A 24,513-nucleotide genomic window follows, 5' to 3' on the forward strand; every position below is an offset into this window, starting at 1 on the left:
TCTTAACAACGCCAACCAAAATTATACTTAAGAGGTCGCCGTGATGTAGTGGATATGAGGTCCGCCTAGCAACCGTACAGTGGGAGCGTTCTTACGAACCTCCCATAGAGACAACAAGTATTGGTTCTACCCAGGAAACTTACTCTAGAGCGTTTCAATCAGCCTTAGGCGTTTGATTCAATCGAGCTAAAATAAAAAGGTTTAAAACCACGAATACGTTTACCACAACTGTTGCTCCTGCTGATACTACTACTACAACTTTTACTAAAATACTTCTTATGACATAAGTGGTTTCGGTCGTTCTCCCAGAGAATTAAGTTTTATCTATTGGAGTATATCTATTCATTTGATACGATACATGACATGCAAAAGCAACGAATAGACACAATAGGCCTTAATAAGCCGCGTCGACGTGTAGTTGATAATTCCGCGACAGTCTTTTGTGTCAATTATTCCCCAGGGTTACGCAATATCATAATTCCGAAAGTTACACAATACTCTATTGATCCGAGGCCACTTAAACGTCTGCATAAATAATAGGGGTTTTTAGAAGCAGGAGTTTGGGTAGAGTTCTTAATTATTATCTTCTTATCATTTTATCTCGCGATGAATGGTATATAATGACGATCAATTTCTGGTCCAATTAAGAGTTTTGTATGTAAGTATAATTTATTTATCTTATTTATTTACAAATAAATAAATGCGCTTTGTGCGCGGACATAGTATATGGTTGTTGAATAAACAGTGTTTATCAAATAATTGTTTTTATTTTAGAAAGTGTTAATATAAAAAAGCTTGGGATAATGTCTCATACATCTTGAAAAATATGCAATTAATTACATCTGTAAATCTTATGTGAAGCAAGATAGGAAGTGGTTTCCCGGAAATATACAAACGTGTTGTTGTTTAAATAAAATCAGGGAGAAGGAAAAGCCATTTCACTTAGTAATCAGTTACACTCACAGAACTTACAAATCATGTGTATGTCTCTTTTTTGCAGAATTAAGAAAATCGAAATAACACGAGTGCATCTGATTGGTGAGTCATTCCTTTTTTTATTTATATCTTGTATCACTGTCTGCAATCTCAGACCTATTTGTAGCCGCGTTGATACACGCGCCAAAGAAATTGCACGATAATTTAACTTAGACTTAATATCGTGTCTTAATTGCTGTTGAATTTGCAAAAAACTTTCGTTATTTAATGAGTGCGACTTTGGAAGCACGGATGACCCAACTAAAAGTTTGACACTTACAGACGTGCTTAAATATATACTATATTACTCTGATGCCGGTTGTTCAACTTATCCTGTAACCGACGTCGGTACTACATGGAAGCTGTAGACCCGAGTACAGGGGATGTTTATGCATATCCAAAAAGATATGATGTCCCGTTTTAGTCAAACGACTTCAGACGCATCTACACATTTACAACCCCCTTTATTTAATTTCCGATTAGGTGCCTATTAAAAGGCGATTTAAATATATATATATATGGGCCGTGCTCTGTGAAAAAGGGGTTTAATGCATGTACGTAAAGTGTCGTCCCAGATTAGCCCGTGCAGTCCGCACAGGCTTATCAGGGATGACACTTTCCGCTTTTATGATAATTTTCGCTTCAAGAGAGACCAATCTTAGCAAAAAATACATTTTAGGCGGAAAGTGTCGTCCCTGATTAGCCTGTGCGGACTGCACGGGCTAATCTGGGACGACACTTTACGTACATGCATTAAACCCCTTTTTCACAGAGCACGGCTAATATCTAAACAATAATTGTACTGTTCTTCTGTATATTTTTGTCTTAAAAACCACTTTTGCATCGGAAATTTTAACATCAAACATCTTTTACTCATTAAAGAATCATGAATAACAACGCCTCTTTATTAGTTTCGTAAATTATCTATTTAGTGATCTGTCAGATTTGACCTTGTACAATTTAAGTCTTTTCACGTAGAAATTAGGCAAAATGTATCCGTTTTGTGGACTTAATTTGATAATTTTCCATAGAATTTTCTCGCCTTAGAAGTCCGCCGAAGCGAATAATGACTGAATTTATGGTTAATTTATGACTAATTGGCAAATGTAACGACATTTTCAGATAGCGTATTAAGTTAATTTGCTTTGACAATTTTGTCAATGGCATTCCACAGCGGGTCAGACAGCAAACTATTTTATTTTGTTCATCTTGTTCAGTAGCTGCTCATTTTTTAAAAAACATTTAATGTCTAATCCAATTATGATCGTTCAATGTCTTATGTCGTAAATAAAACTAAATTTAGATGATAACGTTTAATTTCTTAATAAAATCGAATTTTCTTTCATGTTTGACAAATGAAAGTAAGCTACGTAGATTCTAGTTTTGAAAATGGGTAGTTGTTTAAAACATGCCATATAATTAAATTTCAACTGCGTTCAAACAGGGTGGTGCCCAGAGATCCCAAGTAACTGTCCTGAGCACCAAGTGTTCATTTGGTTTTATAATGAAATCGTCCCAACACATTGCAGCCATGTTTTTTAACAAACCACAACGTGTTAAGCTCGGTCCAAATATCACAACAAAACATGTTCTTATATTCATACCACTTTTCCTGACGATTGAGTTACACATAGGATTTCTTGAGCGATCAAACGGTTTGACTGTAGCCCGATAAGGACAGCTGCCCGGCTTAATGGCAGCCATGTTTTCACTGGACAGGTATGTTATGTCACTCGATGGAGAACTAATGGAAACAAATGTTCAGATCAATTTACGTAAAGCTTTGGCAGGATAACATTGCGTCTAGAGTGGTTTCAAGGCAAATGTTGAAGACGGACGACGCATGCCGAACGACGGACCAAATGATCACCATAAGCACGGTATGGTCAGGTCAGCATAAAAAAAAACATTAAATCAACCTCACTCATTGACACGTACTAAACGCAGACATTGATTAAGGCGTATTAATGCATGGATTAAGAATCCATAATCTTATTAGTCATTAATTGACAGCGATTTCAACTTAAATTGACTTACCAAGTTCGTCCAAATCAGAGGCTACTTGACGTTTTCTTCACATTTTGCCGCCCATTTGTCTTGCGGTTAGCCGACATGGCGTGTTAGGGAAAATCTCGATTTATTTAAACGTCTTTCTTAATTGTTATTCGCTTTGATGGCTTTAATTGCCCTTTGAAAAGATTAGTGTGACTCTTTTGAATGCACAATTACTTGCAGTTTAAAGAACGTTTGATATATTGGACTTTAGTTTAATTTCTGAAATGCTCTTAGGAACAAAATCTGGCCCGTGAACGTTTAAATGTCGGATTAACTGTCTTGTGGACCATGTTATTTTCGGACCGCTATTCCGAAAGGATCGAATGTCTGGACTATTCGCGACAGTGCGATGAACCTAGCCGATCTTCGGAGACAAGAAAAAGATGGATGGTAATGTGAAGTTATATCTGAAATGTAAACGAAACAAATATGCGCTATGTTTGATGTTGTCCTGAAATTTTGATTTTAATCTACACACAGAGTGCATTTGTGTGTCGCTTGTCTCTCGATCGCATGGTCACGCGCGATCTTGAGAACTCAAAACGCGAGAGGTCTAGCCTAGGCGTTCAGTACAGTCGCGATGATTTTGTCACTTTAGCATGAGATCTAGTCGGGTTTTATGTGTGCACGAGACAACACATCGTGCATGCCTTCTCAGAATCTCATCTTTTTCTTACCAATTGAAATTGATACATACATTTGTACAAGCGAATATCGTATTTGTTGGTCACCGTAGATTTTAATTCGTGAATGGCCATGGGAATACGAATGGTCACGAGCGGATAAACAATTGATAATCTGATTAACAATTAACAACTGAAACCAACACAGTTTATTTTTACTTTATGCAACTCACCGTTTGGTTACAACTTAAAGGGATGATTTCACGCTTTGGTAAATTGACAAAATTGAAAAAAGTTGTTTCAGATTCGTAAGTTTTCGTTTTAGTTATGATATTTGTGAGAAAACAGTAATACTGAACATTAACCATGCTCTAATATAGCCATTATATGCATCTTTTGACGATTTTAAAACCTAAAAATTATAAAGCGTTGCAACGCGAAACGATTGAATAATTTGGAGAGTTCTGTTTTTGTCGTTAAATTTTGTGAAACTGCGAAGATTGCTTATATAAGGTATAAAATACGTCAAGAATGTTTACTCGGCGGAATAGCTCAGTAGGCTAAAGCATTTTTACTTCAGGACTTCAGGGGTCACTGGTTCGAAACCTGCTCCGGGCAATGTTCTTTTCCTTTTTTTCTTGATTTTTTACTGGAGCTTTTACGATCCAATGTTTACATTTATAAATATAAAGCATTAAATGAATAAGTTAAAAAAATGCCAAAATCTGTGAAAAGGCCCCTTTAAAGGGTTAAATTTGCAGAAGTAAAACAGCACAATGACGTTAATTGGCAAAGTATGCGTCCGGCATTGTTGACGATGCTTTTGGTTTATTGCCATAATTCGGGAACCGGGAAAACATAATCGATGATTTATATCGACTGTTTTCACTGTTACTTTTCGCCGTTTGAAACAGTTTATTACCATATTTAAATCACGAACGTTTCCATATAAATCAGCGAAAACATTAAATGAAACACCTACACCTAAACAAAACATATGTTGTTGTTTAACATTATCCTAAATGTGTGCAAACTCTGGACTCTTAAATCAACTTTAAACTTAAACACTATTTTTCTTATGAAAACACTTCAGAGTCTCACAATGTATACACAGGTTTATAAAAAGCTGCGTAACTAATGCAAATACGTTATCAACTTCGGCTGTGGCTAAAACTGTCATTAAATATCCTTATCAGGTGAAAATGTGTCCTCCAAAACGGAAACTAACACAAAATTGTGAGCTAATTATACGAAGAAAATGCTTCATGTAGTAATTTAACGTTCGGTCTACAAAGAAAAATGTTTAAAATGTATTAAACGCGAATGCGTGACAATGGGGTGTTAAGATGCATTTTATGATTTCGTACTACCTTTTACTGGATTAAATTTATGTGCATGTTGAAGGTAAATCTGTCTTTATCGCTACCTCTATTGGCTTGTTAAGAGTTTTTGTTTAATTTGGTAGTTTTAAAAATAATTCACAAAAAATGCCCAATAAATGCGTCTATTCGAGATAAGATAAACTGCAAAGAGTTTTTTTATGTAATGGAAAACATATGCATGTGTAAACATCCATGAATACTGATTTATATAAATCATTAATTTTATGGGTATACGTTTGAATAGAAATCCGGTTTAATTTTTCGTATTTGTGTGACATTGTGACACATAACGCATACAAGCGATTACCGGGTAATTGATTCATTAATTTATGTATGAAAACAGTCAAACCCAAGCAATTTTAATAATTACCCTCTATTTAATCCCTAGTAAAAATACTTAGATTGAAATGACAGGATGCGATTCCCTGTTCTTTTTTAAAATTCTAAAACACTGGAATATTAGATGAATTTGTTTTAAGATACTATAAGACCTTGTGACTATTGCATTTCGTTTCGCGGGTAGAGCCTTGTTTGCGCGACTTAAACGGGACGTCTCGGACGGGTCGAACTTTGCCCTAGCCAGATTGAATGTGAAGTTGGGTGATATAAGCCTCGTTCTGGGATAAGTGGGTTTAATCCATATGCTTAAATTGTCGTGCGCAGTCCGCACATGCTAATCAAGGGACGATCCTCACCGATTTTATGGAATTTTTTTGTTAAAAGGAAGTGTCTTATAAAAGAAAATCAAGTGTAGGCGGTAAGTGTCGTCCCTGGTTAGCCTGTAAGGACTGCACAGGCTAATTTTGGACGACACTGAACGTGCTTGCATTTATTTCAATTTTTACAGAAAGAGACTCAGATGATAATTTACCACGATTGCTACTGATCCCCGAAATTTGATTTGTTGTTGTACATAGAACCGTTTGTTTAGAGGAATAAAGTACGTATTACATTTGACATAATCAAAACAACACTACACAATTGATCTGTTACAACCCATTCAATGACAATGTCAACTTTTTAAAACTTTTAAAACGTATCAAAGAAGTTAATATTAATGTATTCGCCCGTATTTGCCCGTAACCGAAGTAACGTAACGCGTTTTATGTATTTAAAGCGTGATTGTATACTAACATTTGATTGTTATAGTTTGTGATTTGTAGTTTCCTCAACTGTCTCTTATGCATATAATTAATGTTATAACCTTTTTTGAACCGTTTGAAAGGGTTTGTAATTCATCTATCTTGCTAGAAAAAGCAGTTTTAATTCGGTGTCAAAATTTGCAATTTCTGTTATGAATAGAAAGGAAATGGTTTAATCTTGCCGCACCTTGCGACCGCGTAACCCACTGTCGATGGCTTTTAAAGCGACCTTCTCTTAAAAAATAGCATCGGAATTAAAAGAAAAATGTATGACAACAAACTGTTTTTATGAACTGCGCGCGATGAAATGGATAAATATTGCGATCTTTACAAATTTATTACACTTACACGATGGGTACTGTACATAAAATAGTTTATTATAGCAAACCTGTTGACACTCCTTAAATACGTTTCCTATTCAACTGGTTGACATTTAACTGAGTTTAATTTCAAAACATTAAAACATTCTTGAACATAGGTGACGACATTTATATTATTCGTAACCAACCATAGCGGATGATCTCATGTAAAAATTTGCGTTTTGAAAGATACATGTGATAAGTCCCTTTAAAACCGCAGAGTTTCATCAATAAAACCTGCGTAACGAATGCATGTTTATAACTCATTCATGGCTTGTAGGCAATGATCAATAACTGACATGGATGGACTGAATGGTCTGTGTTCTGTGATTCAAGTGCCCAGATAGTGTTACTGTGTTATTTAGTGCTTCTGTAACATCTTGACACTTACGGGTGCTCGTAGCAAATAATTCGAAGAAGGGAATAGAATGTGTTTTTGCCTATTCTTACTTTGAAGAGTGTCGATATATACGCCGTGAGTAACGTGTTTTAATGGATTATTAATTTATGTAGAATGACGATAGAGTATCCTTTTGCTACTGGGGTAATATAACCTAAATGACAATACAAGGTCCAACTTTTGTAGACCTGGGAGAAGAGCTTGAACAAGTGCTTTATTAAAGAACTCTGGGTGTTGATTTGTGTAGACAGAGCACAATATAAAAACGTAAGTATATTATGCCTTTGCATGATACTTAAAATGTAAGATAAGAATGGTGTTACAGTAATCAAAAATTAGGTTTATTATTTTAGTTCTGACACATTTTCTGCAATAAAAATCTACGCATAAATGAATTGATTAATGATGAACATAACGTGTTGTTTCCACAGACATGTTAAATTAGTTTGTCAAATTAGTGAATGAAAAGAAGTTGACGTTATTTGAGTCCATTTAAAAAAGGCATACAGCATAGTGGAACGTAATTGGTAATAGTTTAAACAACATGTATTCTAAGCGCAAACATGGGCAACGTTAAGTTAGTTTTTGTCGATATATTCGAATTCAACTAAAACACGAACATAACAATATAAAACAAATTTCCGCGCGAATGATTCAAAGTGGCAAAAAATTTGAATTTTACTATCACATCGTCAAAAAGAACCAATTTCACGTATTGCGTGTCTAGCCTACGGCAAACAGTTTAAACGGATCAAGATACACCAAGCTTCAATCATTAATGCAAATAAGTATGCTGATGATAACCTTGATACAAGCTTTCAGTTGCTGTGGTATTTTTTTGGTTTGTTAAAATATGGTTTTCTGAAACGGCAATATTGGATAATTGATAAGCGGTTGAGATGTTTGCTTAAAGCGAAACATTTTAGTGCGAAGTGCATCCTCAAGTTTACTTTGAGTTTCACCTATGTTGAAAGCTAACTATGAGAGATAACAAATGCGTTTAATAGTATGTTTGTTTTTGTTGCATAAAAATGCTGTTGAGGGTGAAATAACTTTGTTGATACATTAAATTATGTTATATTATGATGGTGGTTGGATTCTGTTGTTGATGATGTTCCTTATGTTGTTTTTATTATTTCTGATGATGATGATGATGATGATGATGATGATGATGATGATGATGATGATGATGATGGTGGTGGTGATGACGATGATGATCGTACGATGATGATGATGATGATGATGATGATGATGATGATGATGATGATGATGATGATGATGATGATGATGATGATAATGATGATGATGATGATAATAAAAATTATCATATCTATGGTGATTATGTTTCTGGCTACTGCTGCTGCTAGTGCTGGTGGGGATTGTGATGGTTATATTCACGTTGATCACAATATTGTCAATACTGAATATGTGATTTCGTTGTTGGTACTGTTGCTGGTGATTCTGATGCGCCTGTTGCTATGGCTGTTGCTGATAATGATGATGCTTATGAACGTGATGAAAATGATAAATATGCTTGCGCTTTTATTCTTGTTCGTTTTGCAATTATGATGAAGAGCATTGTTCTACTGTTTATAGCGAAAGTGGTAAAAGTTCAAATTAAAATGTCGCATTAAACTAAACAATACATTAATTCCAAACACTTTAGCAGTGTAGCGTGAATAATAGATTATGTGCACAATTACTACCGCACTTGATATTCATGTCGACAAATTTGCTGCGGCTACCTTGTTCAGAAAAGCGTGTCAGATTTGTATCATTTTATTAAAATTGTACAGACGATACCATGATATCACTCTCCGTACGATGAATAAACTGTCTGGTCCAACAGCAATCTTATGCAAAACAACCCAGGCGTGATGAAAAATTATGCTGATTACCATATATGAAATGATAAAAATGCTTGCTTTATTAGTCACAGGGAAGCGAAAGAAATGAAGTTTTGAGACAATGCAGTGTGTTGTGATTTTCGTCTTAAAGTATATGACTGTTAGTCTTTATCTTTAGATAATAATGTGTTCCATTACAGTTGTGTTCCATTACAGTTTGTGTTCCATTACAGTCTGTGTTCATTGAACGTGTTATAGTGTGTTGCAGGTCTTGTAACGATTACCGACATTTCTTGATTGGAATGCAGATGGACTATAAATTGGTGTTTATTCCGGTCACCAGATATAATTGTGCTTAAAAGTTCGCGAACAAGTCCGTGACAGGATTTTACAAAGTTGAGCAATCATTAAATCGTGAAATATTCGTGACCCGAAACTCTGGATTTAATGTAAGTATGCATAATGAAAATTTATTACATTAATGTGCGCTTTGTCAAATTTACACACACAGATGCTTAAAATGTTGATGGGTTGAAGCAATAAACAATTGTTGACAATATACTTCAAATATACATGTTAAGTTTCTATTAATATTTTTTGTTGAAACAGTGATATAACATGACTGTGCAAAATGGCCATTAGGCAATATATATTCTGACGGAAATCTTATAATGACGAAATGAGATTGTTATTAGTTAAGTTTAATGCTTAACGGAGCTTAAACAGTTCAGCCGTTTTCACCGAGTGCTAAAGTTAAATAGGATTTAGGCAAAATACAATGTAGCATGTCGCTTAATTGTTTATTTTTTGATCACCCGACTTTGCTACTAATGAACAACTTACTTTGTTAAATGACGTTATTTGATGTATATGTTCGTTCTTATGACCCTACAGTGGATTCGGTCCCATTATCACCTTATGGAACAAAACTACCTTGATACTAGCTTTAAGATATTCAAAATGAGGTAATTTTTTAACCAGCTCTGGTTGTTAACTCAATACATTATAAGCAAAGGTTTCGAATTCGCTTCAGACACATATTGTGCGCATCTTTGAATTAATGTGTCTGCATTCCCAGACATTGCATTCACAAAGAAGACCATTTCAATTCAAAGAGATTCGATTTATAGATGTTTCCAATACCGATATATTTAGATGTCCTTCTCGTTAAATGGTTGACATGCGGGTAATAAAAACATAAATAAATAATATTTGAGTGCGGTTAAGAGTTCTGTTCGCTCAATTTTTGCCCGGAGTAGTAAATTTGAAAATATGTTGGTTCAAGATGACATTATGTCCATTAACTATGGCACAAGTTAAGTTGAATTTACATAATTGTGAGTTCAGTTGACATTTGATTGAGTATTTTTTACATCAAATTAAGTCTTTATAATAGTAGGCTTACCATTAAGTTAAGTAAGCTTCTTGTTAAGTCAAATAGCAAGTTGGCGGAGTAAATTTGCCAGTATGCTGGGTTAAACTGACGATGGACTTGGCTCAACTAAACGCCAACATGACTCGACGTCAATTAACCCATTTGTGCCTAGCGTCTAGAAAAAAAGGCCTTGGCAAACAGCCTAGACCCAGATGAGACGCCGCATGATGCGGCGTCTCATCAGGTCCTGCGCTGTTTGCTTAAATGAATTTCTGTAAGAAATATTCTAAACATAGAAATAAGTATACTAGACATCCCTAATTTTGGAAATAAATTGATCCAATTTAGAAGGATAGGAGAGTCCACTATGCATAAATGGGTCAACCAGGCATATCAGGGTGTTTTTTTTCATTAACAGGTAGTGTTTGCGTTTCATAATTCATACGACAGGTTCCTGTCGGTCGCATACAAATGTAATTATTAGCAAAGCAAGAACATTCCTGTGCTTATTCATTAAGTCAAGTGCTCCAAGACATGCCAGCATCTCTAAGTCCCATATCAGCAGCTTATCGTTTTGCTTCCGTTTTACTTCCCGCAATGTTAACCAATAAACTGACATTACTAATCCCGCCCCATTAAATGATCTCATAAATTGCCATATAATCTGAACACTCGTTTCCCTTGTTTGCTTTTTAAAGGGCCTCGGTGCCTTGTATTATTATTGTTTAAGAATTTGTTTCCGAACATCTGTTTGAACGATAAGGGAAATGCGTTTGCTCATGACCAAGGGTCCAAAATAGCTTGGCTATGGGAGACAATTTCATTTACTATTACATAATAGCTATTTTCCGCCTACCATCTTCCGTTACTTAGTCCGCACAGGCTTATCAGGGGCGACACTTTCCGCCAAAACTAGATTTTTGCTAAGAAGAGATATTCTTTAAACAGAAAATATAAAAGCGGAACGTGTCGTCCCTGATAAGCTCTACTCTGGGACGACAATTAACGCACTTGCATCAAGCCCCTTTTCCACAGAGCCTCGTTCTAGATAAATGGGGCTTAATGCATGTGCGAAAGTGACACAGCCCTAGCAAATTCTCTGGCTATTAAGGGACGACACTTTACACACGTGAATTTATTCCGGGTTTCCCTGAGCCAGGCTCATTTCACCCCATTGGTGCAAAAAGGTACCATGTCTTCTTATTTCAATATCATATGGTACCTTTTTTTGCACCAAGAGGCGATTAAATTGTGTTTTAAGAAAAGAATAAGCCATAAGGAATGGACAGAAACGAATTTTTAGTTGGTAATTGCATTATCTTATGAAATGTCTTTATAATATCAGATATTTTGTTGAGTATTAGTCATAATATATTTTATTAATGATTTCACAAGAACAATGTGGATGAAATAAATGTATGCGATGGGACATGATTTCAAGGTAAACGATTTCTTGAGTACGGTTTCAAACGTTCAAAGTAACACATGTTAAGCCGAATTAAAGAACGGCGCTAGTAGACACTAGCTGTTTTTCTCATGTGTGTTATCACACCGTAAAATTAACCATTTGCGTCTTGTTCCGTGAAAATGGGGTTCAAAGTATGTGCGTAAAGTGTCGTCTCAGATTAGCCTGTGCAGTCAACACATGCTAATTAGGGACGACACTTTACGCATTTCTGACATTTTTCGTTTAAATGAAGTCTCTTCTTAGCAAAAATCCAATTTAGGTGGAAAGTGTCGTTCCTGATTAGCCTGTGCGGACTGCACAAGCTAATCTTGGATGACACTTTACGCACATGTATTATAACCAGTTTTCTCAGAACACGACTCATTTATTCTCATACAAATAATTGTTTGGGTCGATTGCATCAAACAATGCATGTGTTGTCTTATTTTAGTTTTTGGTTGTGATTGCCAAGTAACTTAAACTGTTCATGCTTGCCGGCAATGTTTCACCGATTTTCTATAAGTTGATGCACTCTCAACGTTCACGTGAGCGAACTTTTTTAAATACTGCTTTTTGAAGTTGTGTGCTTTGTTTGGTCGCTTATTTTTATTTGGGTAATTATCATTTATACTGCTAATGCCTATGCATAGTTATGCTTTTTCGCGTAGGCATAAACTGAAATCGGCCAGTCCATTCAACAAAAATATAACAATTATATAAAGAAAGAAAAAATAGATTTTATGTTACAAAATGTAGCTGTTTATATTACTACGATGAAGCATTTTGAATAAATTTCTTCGCTGGTTACATAGGTCCAAATTGTTTTCATTTGCTTACTGAAGTGATGATGTTTTAGGGCAAACACATAATATAGTTTTACATAGAGAGTTATATTCATGAAGTGTATATTCGTCAAAGATGCAGAGTGTGTCCGGTTTCTTCATTTACAAAAAGATAGATACCGTTGGTAATCAATGTTCTTTTCATGAAGACAAAGATGTTTCGAGTAGTTTACCATCAAAAACATATTTGTCATAGCTAAGACGATAAATTGTATTGTATTTTTTAGTTCGACATTGTTCCGCGTAACATGTGGTTGACGATACAAAGAACTGGTGAATAAAGCATTTAGAAAAACAATATGTTGACATTCCATGCGTGCGCCATCTAAGCTACTGTGTATTTTGTTTCCCAGTTTAAGGACCGTTCTTGCCGATATTGTTTGTTTAGTCCTGTGATATGGACCATCAGCTGTGTATGGTGTAAACCCTCTTAGACGACATTTCACAACTTTCGTGTGAAAATGACATATGGACCAAGATCTCTTTGTCTTGTATTATGCAGTTATAAATGTTGAATGAATTCCGATGTTCTGACCGTAGTTAAAGATTTTTTAAGAATCTTATCCTCATATTGATCCGTTACTTCTCAAAGCATATTTTGTGCTTTGACAAATTTTTTATGATGGTAGATATATTATTTCTTATAATAATAATAATAATAACGATGATTGAAAAATCATCATCATCATCAGCAGCAGCAGCAGCAGCATCATCATCATCATCATCATCATCATCAACAACATCATCATCATCATCAGCAGCAGCATTACCATCAATATCATCATCATCGTGATAGTCACCATCATTATCTCCATCATCGTTTTCGTTGTCTGTCATCATCAAAATAAATCAAATTATATTTTACACTAACACTTACACATATAACCTCAAATAATTACTGTTAAAATATTAGCGATATCTCTTACAAACAAGATAGCAAATTGTTATAGTAAGCAAAGACATGGAATTCAAAAAAGGTTTTACCGAAGTTTCCCTTATTAAAGCTTTTACATACAGGGAAACATTACACATACGAAAGAGTTCAAGCAAATCAATCATTCACAGTGATTCTGATAAATTACATTTATTACATATTACGTCGTGATATCGGTCACAGATCGGCGTAATATGGCAAATCAGCCGTTATCATAAGGGTATCATGTGTATACTCTATTAGCAAATTGGCGCTTATCTTGCGTGACTTTGTACAGAATTTGAAAGCAGTTATTGAGTGGTTAGTTCGCTGTGAACTGTGATAGGTTTGTTTTCTATTTGACTTCTCAACCTTTACGCATATCCAATTACGTCTTGAAAAAAGTATATCCCCCATGAAGAAAAAATGTCGTATTCTTCAGTCGAACAATCAAAATTGGTCACAACTATTACATTATTTTTTTGTTTGCCATCTTGGTTAATTCATATTTATAACTTCGTTGTCGTTAAAAACTTACATTTTAAGATACAAATTGGATATTTAAAATAGTGAAAATCTCTGTAAGACTTAGTCATTAGCAATTGGTTGAAACATTTGTGTTGTAACATTAGTACAGAGTTTAAATCAGTATAGTTTCTCTAATTAGGAAGTGTAATTTACGAGGTCAAGCCTGCAAGTGAGTATAAATACTGAACTTTAGTTTTGTTTCGTTTTTAAAACTGCGACAAGAATTTGTGGTTTGTCCAGGATTGACGTTATATATAAACGCTTTATTGTTTTTATATCTTTAAAGGGTCCTTTTCACGTTTCGGTAAATTGACAAAATTGAAAAAAAAATGTTTCAGATTCGCAAATTTTCGTTGTAGTTATGATATTTGTGTGGAAACAGTAAGACTGAACATTTAATATGCTCTAAAATATCCATATTATGCATGTTTTGACGATTTAATAACCTGAAATTATAAAGCGTTGCAACGCGTAACGATTGAATAACTTGGAGTTTTGTTGTTAAATTTTGTGATACTACGAAAATTGCTTATATATAGTATACAATTTATGACACTTATGTAAAAGTGCAGATAGCCTAGTGGTATAGGCGGTAGACTTTTACTCTAGGGGTCAGTGGTTCGAATCCAGTTGAGGTTTACTTTTTTTTCTTTCTTTATTTTTTTTAATTGTTTTTTACTGAAGCTTTTTAGTTCCAATGTTTACATTTATCTTTTTTTTATTGTTTTTTACTGAAGCTTTTTAGATCCAATGTTTACATTTATCAATATAAAGCATTTAATGACAAACTTCAATAAATGCTAAAATCTGTGAAAAGGCCCCTTTAACCGTTTCCCACTCAGAAGCAAAGTGAAAATGGCTATGTGCAAACAGCATAAAACCAGAACAGCCTGCGAGTAACTCCGAATCTGTTCAGGTTTTATGCTGTTTGCTGCTCAACGGTATCTAAGGTGTGGAAATGAAGCCTTTAAAAATTGATTATAGTAAGAAAGGTCTTTAATTAACTTTCTAAGAGAATACAAATGCGTCAAAATACGTATCTAAGTGGGAAAGGGTTCAAACGTGCACCATGTCTTACATGAAAACAATATTCGAGTTGAAAAAAAACAACAGTTTTTATAGTTTGAGTCTCTTACATGTTTTTAAATGTACTTATGTCCAATCAAACCACAAACATAAAATTATTGTTTCTAGAACTGAATTTTAAGTGACGGTATTTAAAACGATAAAACCCGCTGACTGTACTTTCTATAAATGATAAATGTCAAACAACACAACGCTGTTTAAACGAATAATTTCATAGCAGTAAATAATAGAATGTAAATATAAATTTAATAGAATGTAAATATAAATTAATTCATTGATAAGTTTACCCTGTTGCAGTGGATATGGTGTCTGCCTTTCGACCAGTCACGGGTTCGATCACTACTGTGGGAGCGTTCTTTAGACCTTCCTCTAAGACACCGAGTACTGGTTCTGTCCAGTACACGGACTCAAGAGCATCTAAATAAGCTTACGATGCCAGTTCGAGCTAAATCAAATAGGTTTTAAGTAATTGAAGTATAATTATATTAAAGAATATGATTGCAAAAATATGTGAAGCACCTTTATTTGTGTCATTTAAATTATGTTACATGTGTATAGTACAGAGATCTGATTTAATGAGCAAATCCCACTACTAATAATAAATCATAAATATTAGTAATTAGTGAACAAATATTGATACCTAATACATTATACATGAATATCAATAATACAACAACATCATCAGGTATTGTAGCAATACAGCTCACGTAGATGCTTATATAGCGAACAATAATAATTATAATTTTAAATCCAATAACTTCTGGTCGATAAAGCTATAATCGAATATCAGTAAAATGATCAACTATATGCATTTATATTAAGCACTGAAGGTTTGATTCCCAAACATAAGAGCTAAAATGTTTTGTGTATCGTCTAATACACAACAATGAATCAAAATTACATTTGGTAGTGTTAAACAGTGAAAATAGAACATAGCAACAGACCCGCATGCAAATTATTTCCCATACCCCGGGTACTTTGAAGTACACCGATTTTCAAATGATACTTTTGAGTACCCCGGTTTACTTACATGTACCCCATCTTTCCTAATAAAAAAATTCGTACCCAAAATTTTGTACCCAATTTTTTCGGTACAATTTCGAGTACGAAAAAATTATCCCCCCAAAAATTTGGGTACAAAAAAAAATGTGGGTACGAACAAAAATGTGGGTACGAAAAAAAGATTGGGTACGAAACAAATTGGGTACGAACAATTTTGGGTACGAATTTTTTATTAGGAAAGATGGGTAGAGGTCACAATATACTAAAAGATTTCCTACACAAATTCAATGTGAAAGCAATAACTTTAACAAAAAATATAATCAAACTTTGCGCATAGACATCCCCATAACCATACCTTTTCTTAAAGAGCATTCCAAGCCGCAATGATTTATACAATAAAAAAGGGGGGTCATACGTTATGCAAGAAAGAACTCGACGCGAATCAGCGGTCACTGTTTTATGGCCATCTATTTACCGGCTTCGTACCAGTTGAGAAGGGTTTCCCGCCATCTGTCAAAGTCTCATGTAGTCTCCAACCTTCAAGCAAAAGAGTGAATTTCTGTTAAACATCAATGTTTTCCCTACCACATGCACAAAGAAACATTCTAAAATAAAGCCATGGCAAGTGCCCCTACAGAGAATTGTGTCTTCTTATAAATGATGTTCATGTTTTTAGAGAGTATAGCATTGCACTCCAAAAATGTTTAGTATATTGTAACCTAGAGGGGTAATCGCGTGATTATCAAGATGGCGACATACATGCCGAGGCCGGTATTTTTCGCCGTTTTATACCCTTTATTACTTGTATTATTTTTTTAAAATTCTGCCCACTTTTCTTCCATATTAGCAAGAAAGCTTCTGGCGTTTATTTCATAGTTATATTCGCTCTATATCTGGACTTTACTCGGTGCAAGCAATTAGCGGGATGACCTAATTAGGGCTCATTTAGAAAATTTGCGGGGTCTAGACTGAAGTCTAGATATAGGGCGATTTTAAATACGAAATAAACGCTTATCACTGTTTTACTGATATGGCTGGAAAGTGAGCGTCGTTTACAAAATTAAACAAGAGTAATTAAGGGTATAAAACGGCCAAAAGTAGCCATCTTGACTATCACATGATAACCCCTCTGTATAAGTATCTCTGGGTACCCAAAAGTATCTTTTGAAAATCGGTGTACGGTGAAGTATACTTCAAAGTACCCGGAGTACGGGGAAGTAGTAGCCGTGGGGAACTTGACCCATTCAGCAAAATTATGAACTAGTCGTGGTACAAAAGAATCGCCTAAAATTACTACCGACATTGAACGTATAATAGTAAAACCGATAGTCATGGAACTTATGGTGTTGTTGTTTATGTTGTCGTTCCACGAGTAATTCATATGCGTGAAATAAAACATAACATTAAACAAATATTTACTTGCACACTTATATGACTCAGTCAACTTAACATTTTATTGCATTTGCTAACGACACATGTCATGCCTCAAATAATTTGCGTCTCTATGTAATGTTTATTGCTTATTTAATTACAAGTTACAAATTGATTTAATTAACTTTAATGTCAGCCGATTATAATGCTCTTTAAACGGTCCTTTTCACGTTTTGGTAAATTGACAAAAAATAAATAGATTGTTTCAGATTTGCATTTTTTGTTGAATTTGTGACTAACGTGAAACGATTGAATGATTTGAAGTTATGTTGATATCATTTTATTTTGTGACATTACGAGGTTTGCTTATATAAAGTATTAAAAAACAGTCACTATGTGAGCACGGATGGCCGAGTGGTTTAAGTGTAAGACTTTTACTCCAATGGTTCGTGTCATATTGAGATTTCTTTTATTTTTATTTTTTTATTTCGTCTTTTTTTAATGGAAGAATTTAATTCCAATGTAAAGTTGAAGCATTTAAAGACAAACTTCAAAACATTCCAAAATCTGTGAAAGGCCCCTTTAAACCGAACGATTGAAGAGAAAATTTGACATTTAAACCTTTCACGCCAACATTTGTAAATGTCATGCCTTTATTTCACACTAAATATATTCACATAATTTGACATTTGACTTTCTGATATTAAATAAACATTACTGATAAAAAGCAACCTGTCAAATTATTGTCGTTTAGGAGTTTATCATTTTAAATGTCAGCTTGAACCTTTCGTATGTATATCTTACTAGACTAGACAAATACCATGTCTTATTTCTTTACGAATGGTCTGGTTTAAATTGAATTTAATCTTGCCATATTGACAGGCGATTGGCGGGCCGTGTAAGCTAGCCTATGACACGGGGTTGTATATAACTATCAATGCTTATTCGAGCATGATTGATTTATTTGCTAATGTTAGTTCTGGTTCACTTAATTAGATCTGAAACGGTTTGTTCCTCAGGTTGTGCGTGTTATATTAATAGTGTGAAATACAAACTTTAAATTGCTGTATTCTTTATAAATATTGACCGAATGCATCTGAGCTGAATTCTTCGGTGACAACTGGACTCAATGCATGTGCGTGAAGTGTCGTCCCAGATAAGCCGTAGCAGTTCGCTCAGGGACGACATTTTCCGCTTTTATAGAAAATTTCGTTTGCAGGAAGTCTCTTCTTAGCGATAATCAAATTTAGGTGGAAAAAGTCGTTCCAGATTAGCCTAGGCAGACTGAAGGGGCTAATTTAGGACGACACTTTACGCACATACATTAGGCCCTGTTTTCCAAGGCTAATCTGGGACGACACTTTCTGTGTCGTAGTGTACGGACTGCATTAAGGCCGATTTTCCCAGAGTGCGGCACATTGACGTCATTGTAAAAATGGCGATCCTCTGTTTTGCCTCAAGTTCTCCATAATCAGCGTTTCTTTATTAACAATACTCTATTATTTCAAGTTATATCACAATACTTAAGAATTTTCGAAATATTTCTTTCACATTTTATATTGTACCAAATAACAAACAAGTATGGTAACGTATTGAGATCAACTCTGAGGTACTACTATATCAAGCTACATTTGCGTGATAAATTCCCATCATCGTGGCCTTTATCTTGTGTCCAGTATATTCGATGGATCGCATTTGATTGTTTACTCAGAGGAGCGTTAAATCGATTCGTTGACTCAAATCTGAACTCAGTTCGTTATCAGGACACTACCTGATAAATCGACGATGGCTAATCGATAATGATTTATCTTAAACGGCGCATATCGATTACTTCACATGATATATTTATGCTCATTGCTGTGTACGGGGTTCTCTACATGGTTAAGCCGTGTGCACATTAAGATATATTGGGTCCGTTTGATAAACCCTCGTAAGGCATGTATTTATTTCATTTAAATGTTCGACGAATTTCTTCTCCTCAATTCGATATTTGTTTACGTAATTCAAACGACTTTGAATGACCTTATTGATCACAAACCTGAACACTGAAAAATCCCTTTTTTTTAAAAAACGCTAACTATCTTTGACCACAAATCAATTTACAAAGTGGCAACAAAGTAAGCGGCGCTTATAAAAAAGTCGCATAAATAGTTGCTGAAATAGGCTGTCCGGCTAGCGCATTGGTTGTTACACTCGCATCTCACTTAGGCGACCCAGGTTAAATTCCCGTTCCCGGATACATGTGAGTTTGGTTGGTGGTCACTGTACCGGACAGGTGGGGTTTCGTCCGGGTACTCCGGCCCCCCCCCCCCCCCCACCCCACGCACAAATCAAGACAACACCAAAATTGAAAAATGGTTCAGTAACAACAAAATAGTAGAAAACTGCAGCAATAATTAAAAATTCGTCCGAACTTTCGTGAGTCTAGTTAGTTAATTAGGTAGGAGTGTTGGGGCACACTTCGGGGCCGCACATAATGTAGCCTCTGGCTCGGACAGGACCTCATAAATTTCGAAATACACACACATCCTGCTAAAATATCATCACACTCAATATACAATCGCCTAAACCGCGCAAATGGACTCAACGTTTTATTAATCAAACATATATATCCCCGGGGCATTATGCTAATCTCTCATAGATGCAATTCATCATGTTTGTAAAATTTTCTGCATACATTATCTATTCAATTTAGGCTATTATCAAAACCCAGTATTTGCTTTCACACTTATTATTATTAAGTGAAAATCGCCGTATTGTAATCAGTTAATGGAGGATAACGGGAGATTTAGGCGACTGATAAAATTTGTGATAGCGATTTTACAATATGATATTCCCACGAACTTAATTTACCCTCCGTTTGGATAAATAAATTATTAAATTTAACTGCATAATTCTTTCCATTTTATTGTATAATAGTGTTGGGTTTGAAATGTATGACGCGAGATTTCTAAGTTTAATTACATTCTTAGGGGTATTTGAGAATAGTTTGTGAATTATTAATTGAATACTCACATTGACTCACAATGCGGCCTTCTCGTGCACTTATTCCTAAATGCTATTTGTGGAGCATTAAAACTTCGCTGGTAACTCAAGCGATGTTCCACAATACATTTTTCGGCGTTTTGAAACCATAACCCAGTTTTTTTTTCAGCAGTAGATCTGTATCGTAAACCATGTTACATGTTACCATGTGCGGTTACACGACACCATTTCTTTTCAAAACGTTGAGTGTACATTATCCACATTTACTACAAGACTCGATATTTTGTTGTGTCTGCGTTATTTGCTGTTTGGTGGAATATGTTTGATATATCAAGCAGCTGGAACGCAAAATTCGTAAAATGAAACGTATATTAAGTGTTGTTATGTTGTGAATATATTAGTATGCAGAATATGTTATACAGCTGGTAAGTACATTTTACTCCGTTTAGTTGAAAAAATCGTATATATATTTAAAAATATATACATGAATTTATAAAAATGTATGCGATTTATTTTCCTTATTTCTTAATATAATAAAACATGGTAATGTCTATTAAAATATATGAATTAGTAAGTTTTATTTACCATTAATTTATAAGACGATCGTTTTTTAATTCGTCTTTAAAATATAACATTGAATAGTCATACAAAACTAGTATGTATAAAGTTTACTTATAACCGAATTATAATTATTATAAAATCAATTCATATTAGGTTTGTTAACTACCGATGCATGTAGTTTACAGCTTGCTTGCTAACAAAAATTGCGTGTCGGCCAATTCGCAATTTATCACAGAAAATGTATTTTTATTGCCCCGTTTATGGCCAACGAGTGCCTAAATGGCATATCAAGCATTCCGGGCGTAAATCAAGCAGACAATACTTGTATTCTATTCCACTCAACTCTATTTTTATGAGCACTTATAAAGGAGATTAGGAAAAATCGAAACTTTAGATTATTTTTAACAGTGATATCGTCAACATCTTCGTCATCAACATCATCATCATCATCATCATCATCATCATCATCATCATCATCATCATCATCATCATCATCATCATCATCATCATCATCACCATCATCATCATCATCATCAGCAACAGCAGCAGCAGCATCACCATCACCATCATCATCAGCATCATCATCATCATCAGCAGCAGCAGCAGCAGCAGCAGCAGCATCATCATCATCATCATCATCATCATCATCATCATCATCATCATCATCATCATCAACATCATCATCATCATCATCATCATTATCATCATCATAATCATCATCACCATCACCATCACCATCGTCATCATCATCATCATCATCATCATCATCATCATCATCATCTCATCATCATCATCATCATCATCATCATCATCATCATCATCATCATCATCATCATCACCATTATCACCATTATCATCATCGTCATATTCGTCGTCGTCATCATCGTCATCATCATCAGTATCAGCAGCAGTAGCAGCATCAACATCAATATTAACATCATTATCAATATGTATGAATTTGTCGCCGTCATTTTAATCAATATAATCATCATCTTCTTTTTCTTTTTAATTATCATCAGCAGCAGCTGCTGCAGCAGCATCTTTCCCACCAACAGCATCGTCATCTTTAATTGCATGACCATTTATCGCATTATTGTTGTCGTCAATATTAGTATTATTATCATCAACAGCAATAATCACAACATCAACACAAACATAAAAGACGACATCATTCAATATGAATTCTTGGTTTTTAAGAGAGCTTTTTAGACACTTTATTCCAATGTAATTTATTCAAAAACGTTTGTCAAAGATGAAAGCAGGCCTATGATTATACTGCCATGCTCCTGATTCTTGTCTAATTAAAGTCAGTATGTTTTTTATCACGCTTTTCTATCGATCAGTAAGGGAATGTTTATGCCCAGGCAACACTCCTATAGACGAGTTAACGCGTGACGTCACACGCACCTGCAAAGTTTAGACTCCGCCCACTGGTTGGCAAAAGAGGTGCAATTTATATAAGCGCATATAGAGAAGGTTGACGAAATCTTCGTTTTTAATGATAATCATGCACAATATCGAATATAATTTTACTAATTATGTCTGAATAAAACATAAGCATGCAAGGAAATGCATCTTTGGAAGGATTTTATTGTTTTTATTATTATTTGTTTTTACTGACAACGAACTCGGGAGTGGAACACAATCTAAGAGCTCGGTATGTGGTTAAACAAAAAATCTCTCTACTTGGCACTTCATCGCGACCATTTTTAGTTAAAAACTTCTCAGAAAATGAAATTCTTTTAGAATGAATTAAATTTAATGAACGAAAACAAATAAGGATAAAAACAAACAACGAATAGGTCAATTGTATGTACGCGACATAGGGTAACTGATTTGAACCTTTATGTGTCTGGAAAAACTTACCTTCTTACACATTCAATAAATTCTTTTATTTAATGTAATTGTTTTATTTTATTGTTCACACTAATTTTGGCACTCTTTGTTGCAGCATTTATATCCCGGTGTATAATTGCACCTTTGTTATCACAAACCGATTATCTCGTTATGATCGGATACTGTCCAGACAATTACAAAGAAAACATGGTGTCATAAACCCAGGGACCTACACTTGGACCCCTGCATAAACCACATGTTGCAGACGAGTGTCTGGTCAGTAAACATAAGTCACGATACCTCTATGTCATCTCTTGGCATATTGAGCAATCATTTAAGCCACATTTTAAAGCTAAAAATACTGATAAGTTAATTATTTATGAAATATTTTAACAAAAATGAAGACATTTGTCGGAAATGTATTAACGGGAACGAGTGTATATATTTATTAGCCAGTTAAACTTAATAATACATTGTTTAATAACTATACATTTAAATATTGTGCAATTTAACTGCTATGCAATTAAGGTATTTAACGGGTACCGGCAAAAGTTAACTCCGCTATTATGTGTAAAGATTGTACATTACTGCAGGGTCCGAAACACGATCATGAACATAAGCAGTCACAAAAGGGGCCGTTAGATAAATTAAATATATGCATCTATCATAAAATGCTATATTTTTATCACTCCTTATTACTAATAGAGATTTCAATATACATGCAAAGACAGTTACATTTGGGTAATTAATATGCAGGGTTTTTCCGTTTGTATGGTAAATTGAATTTATATTCATTCAATGTAAACGAAACGTAAATTCATTCAATGTAAAAGAAAATTACCACAATATTTAAAAATAGTACTGTATTCCGCTTTTTAGGGCTTTTTTTATAATTGATTAAATGCACCTCTGACTCTATTGATCGCTGATGAAATAAAACACTATCCACACCACTTAAAATTAGAATACAATTAAAATATGTTTTATTAGTGTTTAAATATAATTTATTCAAGTCTTATTATCAGAAAGAATACGGCTAATTTATTGTTTTGTTTTGTGGAATTGTCAGTATTAAGTCTTCCGATCACGTTTACTCTATGCTAATAACTACTTCGTATTTTTATGAAGAGAAAATTTTATTTGTGAATATACATTTATTTGGTACTAAATATGCTATATTTGCACTTTTTTTAAAGAGTTTTAATGTTTATTTCGTATTTATTATCAATTTATTGACTAAACAAAAGCCCTTTATACATGTTTTACGTTACTGTAACCAGTGTTTTTGCCAACCAGTCAGTGCGCATGCGCGGAAAATCCCGAATGTAAACAATAACAATTAACTCGTCTATGCATGTTGGTTATTAACATTGTATTTGTTCTGTAACCTCAACCATTTCATAATCTGTTTGATGACATATATTAATGTGCTGTTTCGCAAATTACACAGTTTATAACGGCGTCTATAAAGGACAAATTAACTTTTTTTTCGTGAAAAACAAATGCCTTTTAAGTAAAGAGATCTTTAGTGGAATTTGAAGATTAAAATTATCGGAATTATATTTTTATGCAAGTGCGTCATTTTAGATAAAAAAACATAATAATTTTCTAACGTATTATAAATCCTTGTTGTGTAAATATTATACTAGGGTGTTTGTAATGGACAGCAATATTCTTGCAGTAATAACTCATATCTGAAAAAGTTCTTCTCACAAAAGAATTGCACTGCACACGTAAAGCCTGTCTCTGTTAGGCACAAGGCTTCACTCATCACTGTATCCGTT

At 34.4% G+C, this 24,513-nt stretch overlaps 1 protein-coding gene across 5 annotated transcripts in view; it reads left to right on the top strand.

Annotated features, from left to right (window-relative positions):
- The first annotated feature begins 1,013 nt into the window (after window positions 1-1,013).
- Window positions 1,014-24,513, top strand: part of LOC127844592 (uncharacterized) — a 53,133-nt gene continuing 29,633 nt past the window's right edge. Inside the window, exon 1 of one of the 5 annotated variants that reach the window (XM_052374975.1) lies at window positions 1,014-1,038. Coding sequence is in view for 1 of the 5 variants with exons in the window: in XM_052374967.1 (XP_052230927.1) it covers window positions 5,043-5,057 (15 nt within the window). In the remaining 4 variants the exon portion in view is untranslated. Of the gene's footprint in view, window positions 1,039-4,831; window positions 5,058-6,849; window positions 7,204-9,137; window positions 9,233-20,553; window positions 20,758-24,513 lie in introns of those variants that run through there. The other 4 variants (XM_052374967.1, XM_052374973.1, XM_052374974.1 and 1 more) reach the window with 4 other exon arrangements.

Source organism: Dreissena polymorpha, chromosome 9 (assembly GCF_020536995.1).
Source record: "Dreissena polymorpha isolate Duluth1 chromosome 9, UMN_Dpol_1.0, whole genome shotgun sequence".
Taxonomy (NCBI): Eukaryota; Metazoa; Mollusca; class Bivalvia; order Myida; family Dreissenidae; genus Dreissena; species Dreissena polymorpha.